At 32.0% G+C, this 24,699-nt stretch overlaps 1 protein-coding gene across 2 annotated transcripts in view; it reads left to right on the forward strand.

The window, feature by feature from the left end:
• LOC115881538 (facilitated trehalose transporter Tret1-like) overlaps nt 1-24,699 on the forward strand; it is a 68,507-nt gene that overhangs the window by 9,039 nt on the left and 34,769 nt on the right. The window contains exons 1-2 of one of the 2 annotated variants that reach the window (XM_030899074.1): nt 4,968-5,275; nt 11,907-11,968. In XM_030899074.1, coding sequence (XP_030754934.1) covers nt 11,921-11,968 — 48 coding nt within the window. In that variant the 5' untranslated portion in view covers nt 4,968-5,275; nt 11,907-11,920. Of the gene's footprint in view, nt 1-4,967; nt 5,276-11,906; nt 11,969-24,699 lie in introns of those variants that run through there. The other variant, XM_030899073.1, reaches the window with a different exon arrangement.

Raw genomic sequence — 24,699 nt, forward strand, 5'->3', positions numbered from 1 at the left:
GACAATGGATAAGATTGGCTAGAGATCGCGAAGCGTGGAAAAACCTAGAAGAGGCCTATTTCCAACACTGGATGGACCCAGGCTGAGAAAGAAGAAGAAGAAGAAGACCACTGCGTCTATAATTCAAACGGTAATCAGATACTCACAAATGAGTTTTTACTGCTAGACAAAGTTGTCTAACCAATTTGTTTAACGGTTCAGGAGATAATATATTTTCCCCCGTAGTCGAAAGAAAAACAAACAAAAGTAGAAAAGGAAAAACTATTCAAACTGTTAAAATATCACTACTCAGAGGAACTCGGAGTTACTTACTGTAGAAGTTCAAGTTTACTTGCAAAAAAAGGGATTGGAATATAACTGAAACCTAAACTAGAAAGATTGGCTTTTTGCGCTGGTTTATTTGGAGACAGTAACGACCCTTGATTAAACAAGGGTAACGACCAATGATTGCCAGAAACCGTCTTCCGTAATAGTAAAAAGTTCAGGCAAAACATAGAAACGGAACAGAAAATCATAACCAAATAGACAAAAAACGGAATACAGCTTTTTTGTACCACGAGGGATTGTCTTTTATGTTTTGCATATAGAGACATAGTAGGCGCATGTCAATATATTTTTGGTACAATTTTCCAAGACAGTTGTTTCAACAAGAATGCCTTGTTGAGTTGGTTCATATATTCGTGATGCTTCTTGGACGAAAGGACCACATCAATCGATAAGTTTTCGTTGGTATTGAGAATTTAAACATGGACTGGTTAGTCTTAGTGACGATCCAAGAGCAGGTCTACCAAAACGGCTGTCACCCAAGAAAACGTCGATGATGTACGTAAGCTGATCGAAGAAAATCGACATGCCACATATCATGAAATTGAAGCATCATTGACCATTTCAAAGAGACCTCCATACAAAAATACTTGAAGAATTATCTCTAAAAAAAATAGTTTCTCGTTGAATACCGCATCTGTTGACGGAAGAACAGAAAGCAATTAGTGTGATTAGTCAAAAAACTCTATATCTACCGGTTTAACGCAAGAATCTCAAATAATATATGTATAGAGTATTTTCAGTGGTGATGAATCCTTCAATTACTCTTATGAACCCGAAAATAAACGTCAATCGGTTCTTTGTGTTTTTCGTAATGAACGACAATCGTCGAAAGTTATTATCCGTTCTCGAATTGTTTCCAAAAAGATGGTTGTCTCAGAAGCAGGTCAAATAGCATACCTCTGCTAGTTCAAAGATCTGTTACTGATGATTGGTACATATATATTTGTCTGCCGGAAGTAATTTTTGAGTTTCAAAAAACCAACTCTCAACTATATGAATAATCCTCGACCAAAACAAGGCAACCCACATAGATCGGAAAACAATCGAATTTTTAAAGCTCAAAACACATCGAATTGTTGGACCACCTTCCATACAGTTCCGACCTAAGTTCTAACCACTTTTTCACGTTTCCAAAAATGAAAAATGAACTGCGTTGGTCAAAGATTCCAGTCACCATAAGATGCAGTCAGCGCACAGCGTTGCGAAAATGGTCATTTTGGGACAAAAATCCTAGAGTTTTCAAATCAATCTTTTTAGTTCATTTTGGCACAAAATATAAATAAAAAAAAACATTTTATATAATATCGCAATAAATAAATTTTAAATGAAACTTAAGAATTACAAAAATAAGTAATTCAAAATTAAGTACAGAGATTTTAACCCTCAACTGGTGTGTTAGGGCCCGTCCAGACGAGCGATTCAGTGGCGCCACGCTGAAGCGCTGCTAAGTGGCATATTCTGGCCACTTTGCTGCGCCACACGGTGGCGCTAGAAATCGATCTGTGTCGAAAGCATTTTTTATTGAATAATGTATACCCAGTAGTGAAGCGGGATGCTAATTTAAAAGTAGCCCGTCTGGACGAGAACACGCGATCGGTGGTGGCGATTCGTGGCGGGGATCGGCGACCGATCGCCACTGACGCGCCACCTAGCGATACAAAATCGCTCGTCTGAACGCCTTCTTGAAGATATGTGTGATATAATGACAAAACAATGTGAGCCACTATGTGGCGCCACGCAGTAGTGCTACTGAGTCGCTCTTCTGGACGGGCCCTTAAATCTTTGCACAGCTTGTGGCGTGCTTTTATTTTTTTCAGTTACAAATACATGATGAAGAGATTTTATAAAAAAGCTTGTTATTTTAACACTGTTTACAATATATTCAAACTTGTGAATAAACAATTTCATTAATTTTCAACAAATTAATAAGAACTGACGCAAAAATTAAGTGAAACGCATTTTTTTTGGAATTTTTGACAACAGAAATATAACTTGGCTAAGAATCCCATAGAAATTAAAAACATATATATTTTATGATATTACCGTATTACTAAAAGTACAAACAAGTGAAATGTGAAGCTAATAAACATAAATTATTTTCAACAAAACTGCAAACCTTGAATGTACAAAACTTTTTCAAATACAGTTCATACTGATATAGGATCTGCATTTGCCGCACATGGATCGTGCACATTTGATTCATCAGATTTTTGTAATTTGTCATTTCTTCATTGACATATACCACATCTCTTTCTTTTCTGGTATTGATTATTCAATCTTTCTCTCTTCTATAAGTAAGAGGTTCAGAATGGGAGTTATGGTTACTCCTCGGAGAAAAATCAATGTCTCGATGATCTTCATCTCACTTAAGCCTCTTTAAGTTCATCAAACCACTCCATTAATGCTTCCTCAAAATTACCGTCCCAGTGAAGCACACTTTTTAGACTACCCGCACCATCCTAATAATGAAACATTCTTGGCGTGGTGGTTCCACATAGACCCCAATGAAACTTTAGCTCCAGCTGGTAGGAAGAATAGTTGATAAAATTAAGTGCACCTTTAACAGTTGCATATTGGTACCCTAATTTAAAGGGAATTGGCGCGGTGAGGCCTAGTAAACATTTTACAGAGGTTTAAATAGTGCTTAGGATCCGCTAGAACTCGCCACGTCAGTTGAGGGTTAATATTCGCGAGAATACTAAGAAAAATATTTCATACAATCGTTTGTCCTAACTTACTTCGTTTTATAGATACAGGGTGTATTATATTATAAGTCTACTTATATACAAAATCTGTTTGATACGTTTTTTTAAAGGTAACTTAAAGTTTGATACTTTAATTTTTTACTTTCTGAGCTACGACAGGTTTAAATTTTTTGTAAATTTGGGGTGATGAACTCATACAATTTCTGTTATCTATTTTTAATACACCTTACCTTCAAAAGTAAAACTTATATAAATGCTATTAAAGAAACAATCTCAGTGGCGGGTACCGAGGGGGGGCACATGGGGCCCGGGATCCCCCTAAAATCTGTAAATTGTGTTAAATATTTGGTCTTTTTATTAAAAATGACGCCCTAAAAAGCATATAACATTAACAAAAAATAATATAAATTAAAAAAATTAAATATTCTACATTACTTTTTATTTTGGGCCCCCTAAAATAAATTCCTGTATCCGCCCTGAACAATCTGCTACTAAAGTGACAGCGAAAAACGTTCAACACTTAATGCTTTATCAGTAATTGTTTTATAGAAATATAAACAAATTTTTGTGACCTGAAGGCATTCCTGGTAATTTTTTACTTTGTTTTAATAAGTATCTTTGACTAAGAGGACTAAGGAAGGAGCGTATCAAAATCTTTAGGTCCACCTCATGGGCCTCATGGGGGGACCAACTCCAATCATGGGCCTCAAATATGACCGACTTAAATTCCGGTTTATCATGCCGTTCTAATTTTATTTAAAAAATGTAAAACTATGATGTAGGGTAGACGTGGGGTAGACTCAATCATTTTTTTTTTATTTTACGTTGTAAATAAATGTTGGTAGTTATCTAAAATTGTTATAAAAACATATTATTATAATAAAAATAGATAAGTTTTAATAATTATTTATTAACACAAACATCCGATACGCTACTGAGGCAGGTAAGTCAAATTGACGTATCTAAATTCTTTGACATCTAATCTTTGACAGGTAGTAAATAAAAGCAAAAATGCAAGAAAAAATGTATAATTAGTTAATTTAAGTGAATTTCATAAACGATCGGTTTACTACACGTATTTATATTATATAGTCACTTACTAGCGAAAAGTTGTTCCATTATTTCACTCCATTTTCACCTAGATCTACCGCACGCTACACAACCAACTATTTTAGAGTCTTTTTCGATAAATCGCGATAGTGTCACTGTTAATTTAAGTTCTGCCACAATTTCCATCTAGATTTACTACCTTTATACAACTATCAGTATTAGAATAAATAATAAATAACAAAAATAAGCTCCGTAAAGACTGACAAATCCACAAAATTTCAAATCAAATTCAAATGTGTCAAATGAATCGTCAAACAGAACTGTCAAGGATCCCCACCCTAGAGTGCTTTTTCCGCCCACTATGCATGAATACATGGATAGCATTATGCTCCTTCCTTAGTCTTCTTATTCAAAGATAAGTACGGATATTTTACTGCTAAAATAACACATTTTTTAAATTCGAATTTAAATTTGGATTTTCGTATTTTTATGGGCCGCAACACTGTACAGCGCCTTCTGAAGGTACCAGCGCAATTTTGAAGGTACCAACCATCGAATCCGAACTAATTTTAAGGGGTGCAAAAATGCATTTCTCTTCGTGGAGAATACGAAAACTACTTTGAAAAACGATAGAATTTAAGAGTTATTTACTATTTTTTTTCTACCTCTATATGCAAAATATAAGAAACAATCTTATTAGCAGGAAAAAATGAGGAGTTTCGTGCTCTTGAAATCGATCCACCTTGAATCTAAACTATCATCATTGATAACCGTATCAGCGAGCACCGGGTTGAAAGTCAATCGACCTGCAGATGTGCACCAGCAGGAATCAGGAGGAGGGGGACAGCAATTTACGTACCGCTGTAACAAGAGCAACAACAGCAGGCAGCGGTACTACCGCGTGTTTGTTATGCCGGCCAAACAAAACTTGGCGCTCGCCAGCCGTCATGGTAGTAGCCAAGAAACAGCGACGCGCTCCAAAACAATTCATTATCCCCACCCCCACCACTTTTTTCTGACAAAAAACTTATCGCCATATATCGTTTATATTATATAAATTTCCTGGTTCTGTTACAACTTTTTTTGTTAATCGTCCACAAGCCTCGGATAAAACTTTCGACGATTTTTTTTGGATTAGTGTTAGTTTTTTTTAATTTTTTTAATTGTGTCTTCTTTTATTATTGTGTTATTAGGTGAGTTTAATTTATTATTTATTTAGGGTTATTATTAATTTTCTTTTACTGTATCTTCCTTGTTTGAATTTAACGTAGTGTTTTTGTGGATTTTCGTTATTTTTTATTACATTTTTTAGTTACTTTTTTATTCTTTTTATTTTAATCTATTATTTAATTTTATTAATAATTTTACTACAATATTTCCCAGTTATGTTTCTAAACTTTCTATTTTTTTAATTTAGTTTTGCAAGTAGTTATTATTTAGTTACGTTTTTTTTTAATTAGTTTAGATATTTTAATAGTGTTTTTTAATTTGTTGTATTTTTCATTATTTTAAGTCTGATTACAAAATATATCTATACAGGATAAGTTGTGTGCACATATTTTCAGGGTTAGTAGATCTCGAAAGAAGAAATATTTTTTTCTTTTTACTGTTTTTCAAACAGGTGTCAAAAAAGCTGAGTTATTTTACATTGAAAATAAAAGAAATGTTTTTTAATAAAACTGTGCTTAAATTTTCAGAACAATTATTATATTCTTTTCTGTGGTTTCGTTCCTCTAAATTTAATTTCCTTCCTGTGTTGCCAAGTTGCCATGTTATCAAGTTATAATGTTTTTTAACGATAAATCCAAAAAAATATTTCGAAAAATACAAAATCTTCACAATTTTTTGGCGAAAAAAACCTCACAGAAATAAAACTATGTGCATTGTGCATCAATTTAAGACCAATCCTATATGTATCTTAAATCAAATACATTGGATTAATATCATTATAATTTTGTTTCTAGTCTTCTTCTGTACATATTTTCTTAAATATTTATATTTTATATAATAATAAATTTTGTTATAATTTTTGATTTTTTGTGATATTTAGGTTTTTCTTATTTTAATAAAAAATAATTTAATTTAAATGGGAGGTATTTAAAATTAAAATAAAATTAGAGATAGATTATATTATTATTAGTAACTACAATTTTATTACACTACATTAAAAATCTAATACCAACCAGAGAATAAAGAAACAATCTTAACACTTTATTAACATAAACCTTCATTACATCTAAGGTCAGAGATATGTATGTTCTTTAATATGAAATTGCGAGTGGTCAAGACACAATTAACAATACAGAAAATAAACTGCTTTCTTTTCAACACTATTTTAAAAGAAACAAATATTTTTCACTTAGTTTATTTTTAGTGTTATTATTTTTAAAATATATATAAAAGAAATGTTGAATGAAATATGTTTTTGGAAAGTTAATAATTTGTTTACTGACAGAATACATCCATTGTTAACCATGCAGCGTAATAATAATGTTTTTATTTTCATTAATTTTACATTAGTTTACATTTCAGTTTGTTTAATGATAATTTTTAAGATTATATCAGGTCATTTATTGCATGCAAGTGTTCTTAACTGATTTGTGTACAACACAGTAAATCACAGAAATTGTTTATTTATTTATTATGGACCCATAATGCACGTTTTTAAATACTTCTTTATATAATAAGGTTGGGAAAATCATTATTCCGCACGACAAACGGATATTTCTTCATTGAAAAAGACCTGTGAAAGAAATTATTGTTTCCCAACATTTCTAATGCAAGATTTTTTTTGTAATGTTGGCCTAAATATGATTTTAATAGGAAACAGAAAATGCAATACATATTTTTTAATAAATTGTGAATTTCTAATTTGTTACCTAATTAATAAAATATAAATAAACCTGTAATTATATATGTTTCTACTTATTATCCTATAGACATAGATGTACTATGTCTATAGGACTTTCATTCAATCCATTTAGGCCAGGGTTTCCATACGTCCGGATTTACCCGGACATGTCCGGATTTGGAAAAGCGTTCGGGAAACTGACCGCAAAAACAATTATTCAACTTAGTAAAATATTTTGCCCAGTTACAGTTGAATTGAGAGGCTGATAGCAAAAGTGGGTTAAAATTTTACTCTCGGCAAAAACGGTTTGCGTTTTTCAGAGGACAAAAGCGGTTTAAGTAGCAATGAGAGCAAAAATGAGAGAAAGAAACTTTACCGTAAAAATGGGTTATAATTATATGCCACTTTTACTCTAAGATTAAAAATATTCCTTTTTTCCGTTATATTTTGTTTATTCTGGGGCTGTTATTTGCGTTCTATAAAAGTTCATAAATAAATTTATAGTTTCCTTTTTGCGACGTCCGGATTTTGATCTGATTTCAGAGTTCATTTGTCCGGATTTCTGAGTTCACTTATCCGGAATTTCCAAAAGCCTTTATGGTAACCCTAATTTAGACACATAACTAGGTTTTCCATAAAAGCTTTTGGTAATTCCGGACAAGTGAACTCAGAAATCCGAACAAAATCCGGACGTCGCAAAAAAGAAACTATAAATTTATTTGTGAACTTTTCTAGGACTTTTAAATATAAACCAAAAAAACATTCACTTTCCAGGAGTGCATCAAAAGCGAAAAATTAGAGCGCCAAAGTATAGAAATGGGTACTGGGCATAGACTTAAAATAAAATATAGACTACACTATTTACATCTCAACGCGGACAAACAACCTTTTTTGTACACATGTTTACTTCTGGGTACAGTCGACCGAGCCTTCCTCATCCAGCCTATGTTGTCACGTCTTTAATATTATCAATATTTTTTTTCTTGTTATACACATATATTGAGATATTAATACTACAGTTTAATAAAGTAGGTTTTAATATTCCAGAGATGTATTAAATAGTCCTTATACTACTAAATTATAAGTCGGATACTGTTTAAAAAGGATAAGTTCTTTACAATATGACAACACCGATTAGAGGCGAGGGAGCCTATTCATTCATTTATTACCTTGTAGTACGTGTCGCACGTGTGCGGTAAAGCTTTGTTGCCGCTATCTCCCCGGCTGTATTAACGCATTTTCTTAGCTTGTAGTGCTTAAGTGTTTATTTTATTGACTTTTTCTGTTCAAGAACTATAAAATATGGTTCGCCAGTGCCAAATTTGCAAGAAATTTGACTTAAATAATCCATTTAAGTCTTGAAACGACTTTTGACCGGTAGGCAACTCTCAATTTACCCATTGGGAGTCAGTGGCGTTGTTGTAGAAAGGCGCTTATTTAGATAATATTTTAGTAAAATGTAAAATCTGAATTTTTTCTCTTACATTACATTATTTACTTACTTACATTGTAACAAAATCATAATTATAACCCTGTTAATAATTAATAATGTTTTTATTAAAAATATATTCCGGTTTATTCTAAAATTATCTTCAGAATCTAAAATAACATACAAGAATTTTAAAATGATATTACATTATGAAACAATATTTTTTAATATACCGGGTCGTCTCAAAAGTGGCTCAACCCTATAACTTTTTTTATTTTTTCAGATAAAAAAACAGATTTGTATGTTAGTAAGTATATGACATAAATTAGGATTTATAGACGTATTCAATTGTTTTTGGTCTCTTCCTGTTTCACCGAAATGATTACATCTTTTGATTTTTAAAGGCACCCTCGGTATATTGCTACTTTATTCGATAAAAAATGACACTCTGAATAGAATGACATATCATATGTCAACTTTTGACATTGTCGCTTAAAAAACATATCCTATTTTAAATTTCAATCCAGTTTTTTCAATCCACTAAGTTTTAATCAAGGAGCCTTGGAAAAATAGTTTTGATCGTCTAATAGGTTTCGTGTCTTGTCTAGGCCGGTTAAAAGATGTACAAATCGTATTTTTAATCATACATATGTCAATTTTTTCAAATGGAACAAGGGTGACTCATTAGCATATTTGGAAAAAGCATTTTTTTATGAATATATTGATACCACACACTTGGTATTTCGAGTCAAATTGTCGTTATGAACCGCGTGTTACAATTACAATTAAACCATATGCGAAAATGTCAAAAGTTGACATATGATATGTCATTCCATTCAGAGTGTCATTTTCTATCGAATAAAGTAGAAATATACCGAGGGTGCCGTTTAAAAATTAAAAGTTATAGTCATTTCCGGTGAAACAGGAAGTGACCAAAAACAATTGAATGCGTCAATCAATCCTAATTTATTTCATATACTAACATACTAAATCTTGTTTTTTTTATTTGAAAATATAAAAAATTATGAGGATGAGCCACTTTTGGGACGCACCCGGTATAATAAAGACAGTACCGAGTTAAATAAATGTAGTTTTCATTTTATCCACTTCCACCACCTTCCTTGCTTTAATGGAACAGATTTATGTTTTCTCTAATTTACATAATAAGACATCACTTAACCAGAATAAAAATTACAACAATCATATTTTTTTTCTCTTCCCGTCGCCGATTCTATTATATCTGTGGAATAGATCCTGTTTTGATCAATATTAGGGGTTGTAAATGTTTGACTAAAATTAATAATTTATTATTAATTTCAAAAATTACCTAATTTCGATTATAAAATTTCTTCTATAACGTGTATTTTATTATTTTATCCTTTTTGGACTCTAAATTGTTTTTTCTAAAGTTTTATTTAAAAAACCTGTCCTAAATCTTAATAAAATATAAAAAAGTTTAAATACGATATATTTTTAATTTAATTATAGCTTCATTAAAATAAAAAAAATACCCGGCTATGATACGGAGAGTTCAGGTGTACTTGAGAAACGAAAGACAGTGTTGTGTTTCTCGGCAGAGTCGTCAGGGAACGACCGTTACGACAGAGACAACCTATCTATCGCTCGTGTCGCACTCGTTATAACCTAAAACAATAACACAACAATAATAAGACAGTGTCTGACCGCATGTTCCAGCTATTTATGAATGAGATGCTCAGTCTATATTTTATTTTAAGTCTATGGTACTGGGTACTTTCGAACATGCGTCGGTTAAGTAGAGCATCGTAGAGACTAAAATATTCAACAAAGTCACTGAGAAATTAATTCAACTATAACTGCCAATACACTCTTTTGGCAATAAATAATTTGCCTTTTTAATTTCAAGTAAAATATGTTTTTAACACTCCCAAGAATTACTAATATATTTCTACCGCAACTTATCATAACCTCTATATAAATAATAATATTTATAATTCGCAACTTATTTAAAAGGTAATCTTGTAAGATAACCTAGTTTAGAATAACCAGTACAATAGAAATAATATATTATAGGTTTACTCACCTTTAAATAAATAAAGAAAATAAGAATTTCCTAGATTTTATTAAAAACAAAAATATTTTCGCTGTTAATATTTACAAAAATATTAAAACCTTTATTAAATTCCGGGTGGTAAATAATAAAAAAGGTATTTTGTATTTTTATTAGAATTGAGTTACGTACAATAAATTTACCAGACAATATAAATTTATTGTGGATTATTTGTTGTATGTGTTAAAAAAATAAAACGGGAATTTCACAGATTTAATCAAAACCCAAAATATTTTCGTTACCATATTGACAAAAATGTTAAAACTTTTATTAAAATTAAATTCTGGTTAGCGATTCATAAAGGTATTTACTATACCGGGTGCGACTCAAAAGTGGCTTACCCCTATAACTTTTTTATTTTTTGGTAAAAAAACAAGATTTCGTATGTTAGTATATGACATAAATTAGGATTCAAAATTAGTGTTTTTAACATTTAACCATGGCACTCTAGATTGAAATTTGAAATACGATTTTTTTTAAGCAAAAATGTCAAAAGTTGACGTATGATATGCCATTCTATTCAGAGTGTCAATTTCTATCGAATAAAGTAAAAATATACCAAGGGTGCCATTTGAAAATCAAAAGTTGTAGTCATTTCTGGTGAAACAGAAAGTGACCAAAAACAATTGAATACGTCAATCAATCCTAATTTATGTTATATACTAACACACCAAATCTCGTTTTTTTTATCTGAAAAAATGAAAAAGTTATTGTGGTGAGCCACTTTTGAGATGCACCCGGTATGTAAGCTGTATATTGTGATTTTGGTTCACCTTCTGTTAGCAAATCATTTAGCGTTAAATTCTGAAAACTTTATAATATATGAAAAATTTAACTTATTTAACTAAACATTCAACTACTCATTTTTTGTCACATTTTGATTATCATCCTGTCTAGTACATGTATAATTTCATTTTATATACCATTTTGTATTAATATGATTAAGTATGGCATTACAGTAAATAGGTTAATGAAAATAAGGTTTATATTTAGGTTATCAGGTCATGAAAGAGCACATACATTCCTCTTTAAATAGAATAGAATAGGAAGCTGGAAATTGATAAAATAACTGTGCCAATAATCAAAATAAAACCATTTTCCCAAGATTCACTTTATTTTTTCATTAACTATTTTTTCTGCAAATTCTTTATAAATGTATATACTTTAGTAAACAAATAAAACTGAGAAAAATCCCGAATTATCATATAGAACTGATTTATTTAATGATATAATTGAATCCTATTATTATTGTGTTGTAAATTACAGTTTATAACAATTTTAATGCTCTTAAAACATAGCTATTATTTAATTATACGGAAATTAAACATTTTTCCCTCTTTACTCCATTCAAATATGCTATTCGTAACCTTGATGGTTAATTGTGGAACACGAAAAGAAAGCATTCTTATGTGCATATTAAAAATATATGTTTACATTCTTTTCTTTATGTTTCAGATCAACAAATAAACATGCTGAAAAAATTGGAAAAATTTTGGGAGTTCGGTATAGGTCGAATGGTGAGTACTTTAGAATTGACGTCAGAAAACAACTAATCATATTAAATTTAACATGACAAACTACTATATCATAATTAGCATTTTGTATAAGCATATCATTATATATTAGTAAAATCCTTGTAAAATATACATTAAAAAGAAAATGGTTCCCTTTTGAGTTATAACTCATCATACAGTCTCAGGGCTTTGACGAATGACAGTATCTGAAACGGTTTTACAGAGATTAGTTTTCCATCTCCGATATCAGTCGTACCAATGTTTATAGCACGAATGGTTGCCGTATGGTTGCCGTCTTGGCGCACGATATATATGAGGTGTTCTGATGTTTCCCCATTTTCCCACAGGATCTGCATTCGCCGTTGTTTCTTAGCTTTAATCTGTGGCTTTAATTTACGGAGGTCTTCATTGAGGAGACAGTGTTCTGTTAAAAACGCCGTGAGAATTCGTAGATTGTTCTCTCGATTGTTCTTATTTAATAAAGAAAAATGTTTGACCGGGTGCGTCTCAAAAGTGGCTTATCCCTATCCCCTATTACTTTTAATTTTTTCAAATAAAAAAAACGGGATTTGGTACGTTAGTATATGACATAAATCAAGATTGATTGACGTATTCAATTGTTTTGGTCACTTTCTGTTTTACCGGAACTGACTACAAATTTTGATTTTTAAATGACACCTTCGGTATATTTCTACCTTTGAATAACAAGACTAAAGAAGGAGCATATCAAAAATCTTAGGTCCACCGCGATGGGCCTCAAATATGGCCGACTTGAATTCCGGTTTGTCAGTGCCGTTCTAATTTTATTTAAAAAATGTAAAACTATGATGTAGGGTAGACGTGGGGTAGACTAAATAATTTTTTTTTATTTTACGTTGTGAATAAATGTTGGTAGTTATTAAAATTGTTATAAAAATATAAAATTCTAATAAAAATAGTTAAGTTATAATAATTGTTTATAACCATAAACATCCGATACGCTACTGAAGCAGATAAGTCAAATTGACGTATCTAAATTCTTTGACAAGTAGTAAATAAAAGCAAAAATGCAAGAAAAAATATATAATTAGTTAATTTAAGTGAATTCCATAAATAATCGGTTTACTACACGTATGTATATTATATAGTCACTTACTAGCGAAAATTTGTTCCATTATTTCACACATTTTTGCCGAGATCTACCGCACGCTACACAACCAACTATTTTAGAGTCTTTTTCGATAAATTGCGATAGTGTCACTGTTAATTTAAGTTCTGCCACAATTTCCATCTAGATTTACTACCTTTATACAACTATCAGTAGTAGAATAAATAATAAATAACATAAAATAAGCACCGTAAAAACTGACAAATCCACAAAATTTCAAATCAAATTCAAATGTGTCAAATGAATCGTCAAACAGAACTGTCAAGGATCCCCACCCTAGAGTCCTTTTTCCGCCCACCATGCATGAATACATGGATAGCATTATGCTCCTTCCTTAGTCTTCTTATTCAAAGGTTTCTACTTATTCGATAGAAAATGACACTCTCAATAGAATGACATATCACATGTCAACTTTTGGCATTTTCGCATATGGTTTATTTCAAATTGTAACATGCGGTTCATAACAACAATTTGACTCTAAATACCAAGCGTGTGATACCAAATTACTCGCCAAAAATGTTTTTTCCAAATATGCTAATGAGCCACCCTCGTTCTATGCGAGAAAAATGAAATATGATTAAAAATACGATTTGCGCATCTTCTAAACGGGCAGGATAAAACACGAAAAACATTAGACAATCAAATCTATTTTCCCAAGACTCCTTGATTAAAAATTAGTGTTTTTAACACAGCTTACACAATAGCACTATAGATTAAAATTAAACATCTGTTTTTTTTAAGTGAAAATGTCAAAAGTTGACATATATTATATGATACGTTATTCTGTTCAGAGTGTCATTTTCTATCGAATAAAGTAAAAATATACAGATGGTGCCATTTAAAATTCAAAATTTGTAGTCATTTCCGGTAAAACAGGAAGTGACCAAAACAATAATTGAATATGTCAATTATTCCTAATTTATGTCACTAACATACCAAATCTCGTTTTTTTATCTGAAAAAAATAAAAATTGGGGAGAGGGATGAGCCACTTTTGAGACGCACCCAGTATACATGTTTTAGTGGATATAAAGTTGTATTACAAATTGTAGTTTCTTAATTATTTTGTTTTATTTAAAGATTTCATTAATTTCTGTTAAAACAAGCAAGATTTTGAAATATAGAAAATCTACGTAGTATCGCATAACAACAAACAGTCTTCTAAACTTAGTTTTCATTTAGCACGAGATTAACGTTGTTTTCGATCACCTCATTATCTTAAGTATGTAAATAATCTCAGAGAGAGCGTCTTAACTTAAATAGTTTTTTTCTTTTTTTAGTCGTTTGGAAACAGAAGCAGACAATGTAAATTAATTAAAAACATTTTCCCATCTTTGTTATTCACATTTCTTTAGAACAGCACGAGTATGTTTTATATTTCTACAATAGTTGACAAGTTACAAATGAAAATATTTATATTTTTTATAGGTATTTAAAATAATAACATATAAGCCATATCAATTAAACTTTTAGTTACGTAATCGAGGGCGCGCTTTTTAAATTCATTGTTGCCAAGCATGGACATATTCGACGCCGGGCTGACTAACTGGAATTTAAATTTCCCGCTGGGGATTCAGGTCGTAGCTCTGCTGTAAAAAATGTGAAGTTGTCACATTTATTTATTTATTTCCTGACATTGTCATTCGTTTTGACACTTTAGTTTTGTATTACGAGTTTTTGCATTTTTTGGTTTAAATGAATTTTAAAGTGTTGTGATACTTTAAGCCTAAAAAAATTACTAGCAGACCTTCCAGTCGAACATGGTTCTGTTTAGAACTTCTTTTAGTGCGAAGTGTACAAGATAAAATATTTTGAACGGGAAGTAATGGCCCTTTATGTCCTTTAAGTGCCGTTAAGGAGGCATGATAGCGCAGGTTGGTCACTACGTCACAGGTGATATTGACACCATTGGTCGGCACGCTCAGCTCGCCAATTTCAAATCGTTAAACTGATGGCACATAATAAATATGAAAATTACTTTTCCAATGTTAGACTCAGTGATTTCACATAACTATGTATGTCCTAATTCTTTCCTATTTTAGGTCTTTTTTATATTAGTGGCAATTGAACAATATGGTTTTTTTTGTATGGCGTAGTGACGTCACAGGTGATATGGGCAAACTGAACGAAATTAGAGCCGCTATCGATGATACCTTGTTTTTTTGTATCATGTTAAGGAGGTGGGTCTTGTGATGTAAATATACAGGGTGGTCCGAACTGTATTCCGGAAACTTTGGCAGCATATTTTGCAGACAAAAACAAGTAAAAAAGTTCGTATAAATGTATGTCCTAAAATGCTTAGTTTCAGAGATACAGGGTGTAGAAGTTTCATTTTTATTTCGATTTTTTCTAAATAATTTCTAAAGTAACGTCAATATTGGAATGAAAATTGGTGTCTGGGAGTTTTTTGACATGAGAAATTTGATTTTGACGTCATTATGATTCCTACTAGTAGAGGGCGCCATCTACATGTATTTTAACTGTTTTAAAGCGTAATAACATTTTGTCCGTACCTGTATAAAACTACCGAAGCCAAAAATATACATCTCTGTGACTTCTGACGTAAAAAGTATCTCTTTGTAAAAATCGCTACGAGCAACCGTTCTTAAGGTATTTAGAATTGACGAAAAATAAACATATGTTGAGTAGATATTTATTTCACTGAAATAATAAATTTGGGAAATCTTTATTTTTTTAAATTAATCATAAATTTTTCTGCAAAAAATCATGATAAAACAGTTTTTTTTGTACTTTTGGCACAAAAACATTTCAAATTTATGATTTCAGTTTAATAACTATTTAGTTAACATGTTTAATTTATGTCAATGATGACAGGTATTGATAATTTCGATTCCAAATATCTCGAAAACCACTACTCGTAGCGATTTTTACCAAGAGACCATTTTCACGTAAAAAAACATCGCAAATATATATTTTTTTTATTTAGTAGTTTTATACAGGTACGGACGAAAATTTATTACTCTTCAAACCAGTTAAAAAATATGGAGGTGGCGCCCTCTACTAGTAGGAGTCATATTGACATCAAAATCAAATTTCTCATGTCAAAAAACTCCCAAGCACCAATTTTCATCCAAATATTGACGTTACTTGAGAAATTATTTGGAAAAAATCGAAATAAAAATGAAACTTCTACACCCTGTATCTCCGAAACTAAGCCATTTTAGGACATACATTAATACAATTTTTTACCATTTTTTTTTCGTTTTTACGTATTCATCGGCAGAATTTGCTGCCGAAGTTTTCGGAATACAGTTCGGACCACCCTGTATATATCTACATTCGCCGTTATTTCTTAGCTTCAATCTACTGAGGTGTTCAATGTGGAGACAGTGTCCTGTTAAAAACCCTGTGACAAGCTTGTCCTTACTGAAATCAAAGAAAATCTTATTTTATATTTTATATTTAATTTAATTTAATCTTTATATTAATTTATTTTATGATTTACATTATCTATTTTATAAAAAAAAAATCAATTTAGTCCTATTACGACATGTAACGGACTATAATTTTACTGTATTTTTTATTCCTAACATCTCTCACCAAATGAATATAATTTAACCAATAGCAAATCATAGTTTTGAAATTAAATCAGTAATCAAATTTTTGCTGCAAACAGTACTTAAAGTAAGTCGTTTTTATCAAAACAACAATTACCAGTAAAATAATAAAATACATTATAGAAACTACATGTGTTCATATAAATCGTACAAAACAAAATAAAGGTCAGTTACTAACCATACTTAATCATTATTTTATTACTTATTGTTGCATGGGGAATATTCAGAATCATAGTGGCATTTTTTTTATATGCATAGGTAGATCGATATATATTTTTTAAACAATCTCAATATTTAGAGTTCTGTACATCATAGGATTTGGCCATCTCCATCCATACAATTATGACCACATATACCGTTGCTTAACCTCAATGACGTATTTTAAATAATAAGACTATATTTTTTAAGGTTTAATTACAAAGTGCAGTTTTCAGATTTTTTTACAGACTGGGTACATTTCAGTTCATTTTAAAAATTCCGACAGCAGCGCCCTAACGGCATAATTTAGAAGTACCGGGTATAAAGTATTTCACGGTAGTCCCGTAACCGTTTATGTCGATCGTACTGAAATAATATTAAAATCGTGGCTTTGCCATAATATTTAAGTAATTACAGGTAGAATTAATATAGATTACAGGTATTAATAGATTTCTTTAGTTACAACAATTACAAGAGATGTTGAACACATATACCTGGGCATACGAGGCTTTGGGCCTTAAGTTAAACCTCGACAAAACCAAAATCATGTGCACTCCCCTGGAAGATCACAACAATGCTATAAAAATCGGAGAACTATTACAATATGTAGCAGAATTCAATTATCTTGGAAGTTTGATTTCGGAAACGGCCAATATCGACTCTGAAATTCGGCATAGGATTAGCAGCGCCTCAATAGCATTCTGGAAATTAAAAGAGAGGGTTTTCTACAATCATGATTTGAGTACTGAAATGAAACTTGCGGTGTACCGAGCAATTATAATCCCCACCATCTTATATGGGAGCGAAACCTGGGTGCCGTACCGCCGACACATGAACGCATTAAGCTGGATTTATAAACTCGGGAGTTGAGGTTCAGTTGCCGTTCAAAATGTTCAACGCTATGAAATGAACGCGCGCATTTATAAAGTCAGTTGGTCGAAAAGTTGGCAGTTCGTTTTACGTTCAGCGGAGTTCAAAGATGGTCAATGTTTATGTCGGCAGTTGCGGGCAGTTGGCGACCGCTGGCGACGTTCGGCGACAGCCAATGAATAAGCGCCTGTCGATCACGTGAAGCACAGTACGCCGATGCATTGGAAAATGACCCTTATTGTTGTTTCATTATTTCTGTTAATGTGATGTTTATATTTTGCGTAATCGTGGATTACTGTGTTTGAACTTTGACAAATACCAGAAGTATTTTTAAATCGAAAGAAAAACGTTCGAAATTTTCACAATTCCAAACCTAACCTACAACCGAAACTGACAGTTTATAAATGCAAAAATATTGAACCTCAACTGCCGCGAATATCCAACTGCAACTGAACCTCAACTGAACGCCAACTTCCGAGTTTATAAATCCAGCTTTAAACAAGTTGCAACAGAGACACCTTAGGCAGGGCGCCCACCAAAATGTCGTGATGCGTAGCAGCATGACCACGATGTAAGTAGCGTGGCTCAGTAGACGCCCACTTAAATGGCAAAAGTTAGCAGAAGCAAAGTCAAAAACCAGCAGTTGGCATTGGTACATTTGTATACTTTCTCGCCATTATGAGTAAATAATGTCGTCCTCAGATGAAAATGCCTTAGCCATAGTAAATTTAATTAATATTAATAAAAAACGGTCTAAACGTAGACATCCGTATTGGAAATACAGGCAGTCATATAGCGGATTTAATGTATTTAAAGAATTGCATCAATATCCAGACAAATTTCAGTCTTTCTATAGGATGAAACCAACTTTGCAGCCTTCTGACGTGACAAAAATTAGAACATGTTCTATTTTTAATGCAGTCGCATGACATGCCACGTGTCACGACATGCCACGTGTCACGACATGCGCGTTGCTCGCTTTGTCACTTTGGTGGGTTCCTGTTTATTTGTTTACGTTGGTTCAGTTCGATGTAGCATGCCAGATGCATGCCACTTGCTAGATCATATGCCATGTTATAATTAGTTATTTCATTGACAACTCTTAAGAATCCGATGGTTCCATCATATCTCAAACGTATGGGCCCTTAAAGCTTGCCACGCACTTATACGACGTTTGTATGATGTAACGCTGTTTCGGGTAGTATAAGTGAAAAAGAACCCGAACTAGGCGTCGCGTCGTGTTGTGACAATTTCAAATGTTAATATAATTGACGAAAAAATATTAACGCATAAAGGAGAGCGTAATAAAGGTGTTGTTGGGTGCAATAACATTCAAAAACTTAGCTTCCCCGAATATTCAACTCTCCCGAAACAACATTACAACATTTTGTAGCTTCATAGTTTCTGACACCGATTTGATAAATAGCAAAAATGGATTCGACAAAACAAATCTGTAAACAAAGTGCTCATTACTATACTCAAACAATTAAATAGGCATATACTATGAGAATAAAGAAATTTGCAATATTAATGGTATACTTTTTTTAATCCACTAGTGATTAAATGTTTTATGAACATCTTCTAAAATTATATTTATGTACACTAGCAAAACCGGTGATTAAAACTATGCTCGCTACCGTAGTTACACTCATCTAAAGTTTTTTTTAGCTGGAATAATAAATTATAATGCACGTTAGATCTTCTGAAGATATTAAAATATTTACTTTTTTATTTTTAGAATTTTCACAAATTATACTTTTAGAATAATTATATAAAACATTTTTCGTATACTCGTTATTTAAACCCGTGTAGGTACTTGTATATACCAGTTGTTTACGATATTCTCCAATGGTGGCAGCACCGGCGGAGAATGCACAAGTCTGTTTTTTCCTTTTGAGGTGAGGAACCCTAAAAATCACTTTTTATTAATTTTAAATTATTAATCTACTGTTATCACCATTTATAGAAAAACCCATATTATTAAAAAAAAATCTGTTTTGAAACCAAAATGCTTATATAACATAACGCATTTTACGGAAATTTCCAAAATGGCCATAATATGCATCATGTATCATTGCAATTGCACATTATTTTATATTTAATAATAGTAATTTCGCCCAGTTCGAAAAACGATAGGTCTCTCATTACCTACCAATATGCCTACCTGGTAAACAAGTTTTTTCTATCGGATAAACAATATTTAAATCTAAAAATCATGCGCTCATAATTTCTATTAATTTAACAATTAAACAAATTACCCTTTTCCCATAACGTTATCGATTTTTTTCCGAATATCATTTTCAAGTAACCTTCAACTTGACCCTAGAGATGGCGTGCGTACAATTTTGCGCAGTATTCAATAAAATTCGATAAAATAGATCGGAATTAACTTGTCCCTAGAGATATTAAGAGTAATAGATAGCTTTTCTAAACTACTTTTATTTAATTGACATTAAATGCTTTGATTGCGTCGTTGAATAAATTGTAGATTGTGTGGGAGGGGGGCAGTTAATCTATTGTGTCCCCCTTTCTTGAGTTATAACTCATCATACAGTCTCAGGGCTTTGACAAAAGCAAGTATCTGAGACAACTTTACAGAGGTTACAGACGTTAGTAATCTGTCGTACCAAAGTTTATGGCACGAATGGTTGTCGTATCGCCGCACTCAGTGATGAGTTTGGTTTGTCAAAACCCCTGTGAGAATCCGAAGATTGTTCTTACTTAAATCAAGGAAAAACTTTGATTTTTCTCTATTGTAAGTCCTGAGAAATTTATTAGAGTGTCTTAGGCCGTTGGAGGATTCCCATTCCAGGTTACAGATGGAGTCTTCCAGTTTCTTGAATCCTACTTGGTTCTACGCACGGCTTGTAGCAGATGTTGATTCTGAAACGATGTTATTCTACGATTTCGTAAAGTATTCAGGACAATAAAGCGGTCGTCAATTGCATTTGTCTTCCGTTTTCTTCCGGAACGTTGACTTCAGCCATCCTCAATTAAAGCCACAATACGAGCAACATCCGTCACAGATAATGGCATTTTTTAATTTGACAACCGTAGTTGTCATATTGCAAATACTCATAAATCCGTTTTCGCCTATGATTATTTACACATAAAACTTTCTGCCTGCGTAGCATTTTTCCGAGACGTTCGTTTTAAAGCAGCGTATCTCCAATACAAAGAGAGATAATGTCGTGATTAAAAAAATAAAATGCTCACAAAAGATGATGCTACAATGTAATTTGATTTAGCAATAGCTACCCATAAAATAATTAACTAGAAAGAAGTGTCAACTCTGTGTTAAATCGTGGAAACACGATACGCCACCGAAAGCCTTCGTTGTCGTCTGGAGAACTAATTTTCCAATTGACAGGTTGACATGATAAGGACATGATGGCTTAATTTTCATTTCCGTTTCCGGTTATTCAATGGCGGGCCCTCTTTCAGTTCAAATGTATTTTGTATTTTTTCTTTTCATATATTTATTTGAAATATGGAACAACGTGACTAAATAAATATAAAAATATAGAGGATTGTATTGTTTCAATACCAATTAGTTAATTATATGTACTTTTAACGTAAATTAGTTAAGGTATAAGTATGACTTACAGTAATTTGTAAATAAACACACGTATTCGCAGACTTCAAGGACAGAAAACGGACACAGGGACATGAAAACGGGAGCCTTATACAAAAACCTGGGTATACCAAAACCTGAAAACAGAAAAACAATTTTTTTTATACTAAAATTAACAATGTAAAAATATCAATATTAAATTTATTTAATACTGATATATTAGGTATAAAATATAAATATACTGTTTAAAAAAACGTCCATTATTCCCAAAGAGACCTGGCTTATAAATCAAAAAGAAGCAAAAAGATACTTTTAGTCGGATAACATAATCAGATTATCAGTCCGATTTATTGCATTATTGACAATAAATCGCACATACTGGAGATGACTAATGTTGGCTATAGTTAAAAATGATTTTACCTTGCTGTAAATTGTTTCCATTTTGAAAAAAATCGCCGTTCAAAGAGATTATAACACCATTTTCTTGCATCTAAAAAATGTAAAAACAGTGTTTATTTACTACCTATTTTTCATATACATGGGACATACCTATTACTGCAGAAACGTCATTTTCTCCAGGATTCTTCATGTAATATATATTTTATATACTATATTACCTTTATAATTATAAATTTTAGCCGAAATATTAAATTGAACTTCCAAAACGAAACTAAACGGAATGAATTAAAATGGCGTCGAATATTTTCGAATTTGTTCTAGAACAAATCTGAAGTTGTCTCTGAAACTGAAATCTGCCAATTCTAAACTGTGAAGTTAGACAATAGTTAGACAAAAACAATGCTGTCCTTGTCTAGGCGGCCATACTTGTCGTGAGGAGAATGACAGGAATGACACTAATGACTGTTTCCAATTTTCCTATTTTACTGTCACCCCCCTGTAGCTACCACAGCTGTTGCACCCTACAGGGTGTTACAAAGTTCGGGCAAAAAACTTTTTCTTCTTGTTGTGTCCTGTATATGCTCAAAATAAATTCGGAATACAAATTTCTGACGTAGCATCCGTTAAGAAGAAATTAATTTACAATTTAAAAAAAATCATCAAAATCTAATGAGTGGTTCGCGAGAAATCCAACTTTGAAATTGGGACTAGTTTTTAGTGGCCGGTTTTTTTTGCCGGTGAGTTTAGTTTTTTTTCTACGCAAATTTTCCTACAAACGTAAAAACCAGCAACAATGTATGCCGCTTTTGATTTTGTCTCTCTGTCTGTCAACCGATCATTTATATTATTCTCTGGCTTACACAAAATGACCAAATCGGTATAATCTAATGTTTACATCAAGTTTTATTCGATAGTTCATTTGGAATAAGTTCAGTTGGAATGTTCCTAATCAAGAGTATAAAGATGCCAATTTTAGCAAATTTCACCAAAAAAGAGTCCCTGGTGATCGAGTACTTAAAAAAATTAAGTGGTTTGTAATTTGATTTATAATAATGCGATAATTAAATTATCGTACGTAGAAAGTGTTAAAAAATGCTGTCATGACTAGTGAAAATTTCACTAGAGTTCGAGTATTATTATCGATAAAAAAAATAAGTATGAAAACTTATATTTTTTAGACACGTGTTTATTAAGTACCATATGATCGGAAAAAAAACGGCGTCAAGGATGTAGGACTTGATATCGTTAAAATTACTATCGACTGTCATTCTCCAGCCGTCTTTGACGCCATTTTTTTTTGATCATGCGATATTTATAAATTAAAAATATTAATTTTTGTACTAGACATTTTTTAAGTAAAATACTACTAGGTTGGTTTACTTTACACTCTTGATAATAACGTATCGTTACACATAATTCAATAAAATACCTAGATGTTACTTGACAAACATTAATTGAAAACAGTTTCATAAAAATGAAAAATTATTTCTCAAAGTAAATAAATTAATATCAAATATATGGCATTTCTGAACCCATTACTAATTTTTAGTAATACTATTATAATATATACCGGGTGCGTCTCAAAAGTGGCACCCTTATAACTTTTTTATTTTATCAGACAAAACAACGAGATTTAGTATGTTAGTATATGACATAAATTAGGATTGATTGACATATTCAATTGTAGTCACTTCCGGTTTCACCGGAAATGACTACAACTTTTTATTTTTAAATGGCACCCTCGGTATTTTTTTACTTTATTTGATAGAAAATGACACTCTGAATAGAATGACATATGATATGTCAACTTTTGACATTTTTGCATATAGTTTATTTGGAATTGTAACAGGCGGTTCATAACAACAATTTGACTCAAAATACCTAATGTGTAGTAACAAATTATTCATAAAAAATTCGTTTTCCAAATATGCTAATGAGCCACCTTTGTTCCATTTGAAAAACTTGAGTTATGATTAAAAATACGACTTGGGCATCTTATAAGCGGCCAGGACAAGACACTAAAAACATTAGACGATCAAATCTATTTTTCCAAGGCTCCTTGATTAAAAATTAGTGTTTTTAATACAGTTATGGCACTCTAGATTGAAATTTAAAATACAATTTGTTTTTGAGCAAATATATCAAAAGTTGACATATTATGATATGTCATTCGATTCAGAGTGTCATTTTCTATCGAAGAAAGTAAAAAAAAACGAGGGTGCTATTTAAAAATCAAAAGTTGTAGTAATTTCCGGTGAAACAGGAAGTATTGAATGACTGAATTGAATACGTCAATCAATCCTAATTTATGTCATATACTAACATACCAAATCTCATTTTTTTATCTGAAAAAATAAAAATGTTATAGGGGTGAGCCACTTTTGAGACGCACCCGGTATATAGAACAAACAGCCTCTTTTATCGATGTTCTCCCAAATGTACCCCCCGTTTTCTAAGTTACGGAATTCGGGCCCTGAACTGTGTGATTTTGCATGCAGATCAAATCCTTGCGTGGAGGGCCCCTTTTAGTTGTCTTGCAGCATTTAATTCATTGGGACCATACACAGTCCCAGTGAGCAATCGATGTACGGTCGTCAATTCGTATTAATTTACTTGTCAACGTTCGAAACAAAAGAGAGTCGGTGTATAATGTGTCGTTTGCCCTCGGAACGGCAAAGGTTGCGATCGTGGCGATCGGCGGTGTTCCTGCAATTGCTTCCGATCTGAGTCAAGATCAAGGTAGGCCGGCGCTTTTTCGGCGAGCGCGCTTTTCCAAGGCCGGCTCTGTATTTGCCGATATATCGACGAGCGGTCGCGGTCGATCCGCACCAGCGGAAAATCGTTTTCGGCCGTTGATTGTCGTGCGTCGATGCAGCTGAATTAAACCGATAATTAATTAATTTATCGGTGGAATTAGGCAATACATAATTGGTTTTATGTGGAAATCTGTTAAACATAGTTGTGCTGGA

Source organism: Sitophilus oryzae, unplaced genomic scaffold, assembly GCF_002938485.1.
Source record: "Sitophilus oryzae breed Bouriz unplaced genomic scaffold, Soryzae_2.0 scaffold_172_pilon_pilon, whole genome shotgun sequence".
NCBI classification, from domain to species: domain Eukaryota; kingdom Metazoa; phylum Arthropoda; class Insecta; order Coleoptera; family Curculionidae; genus Sitophilus; species Sitophilus oryzae.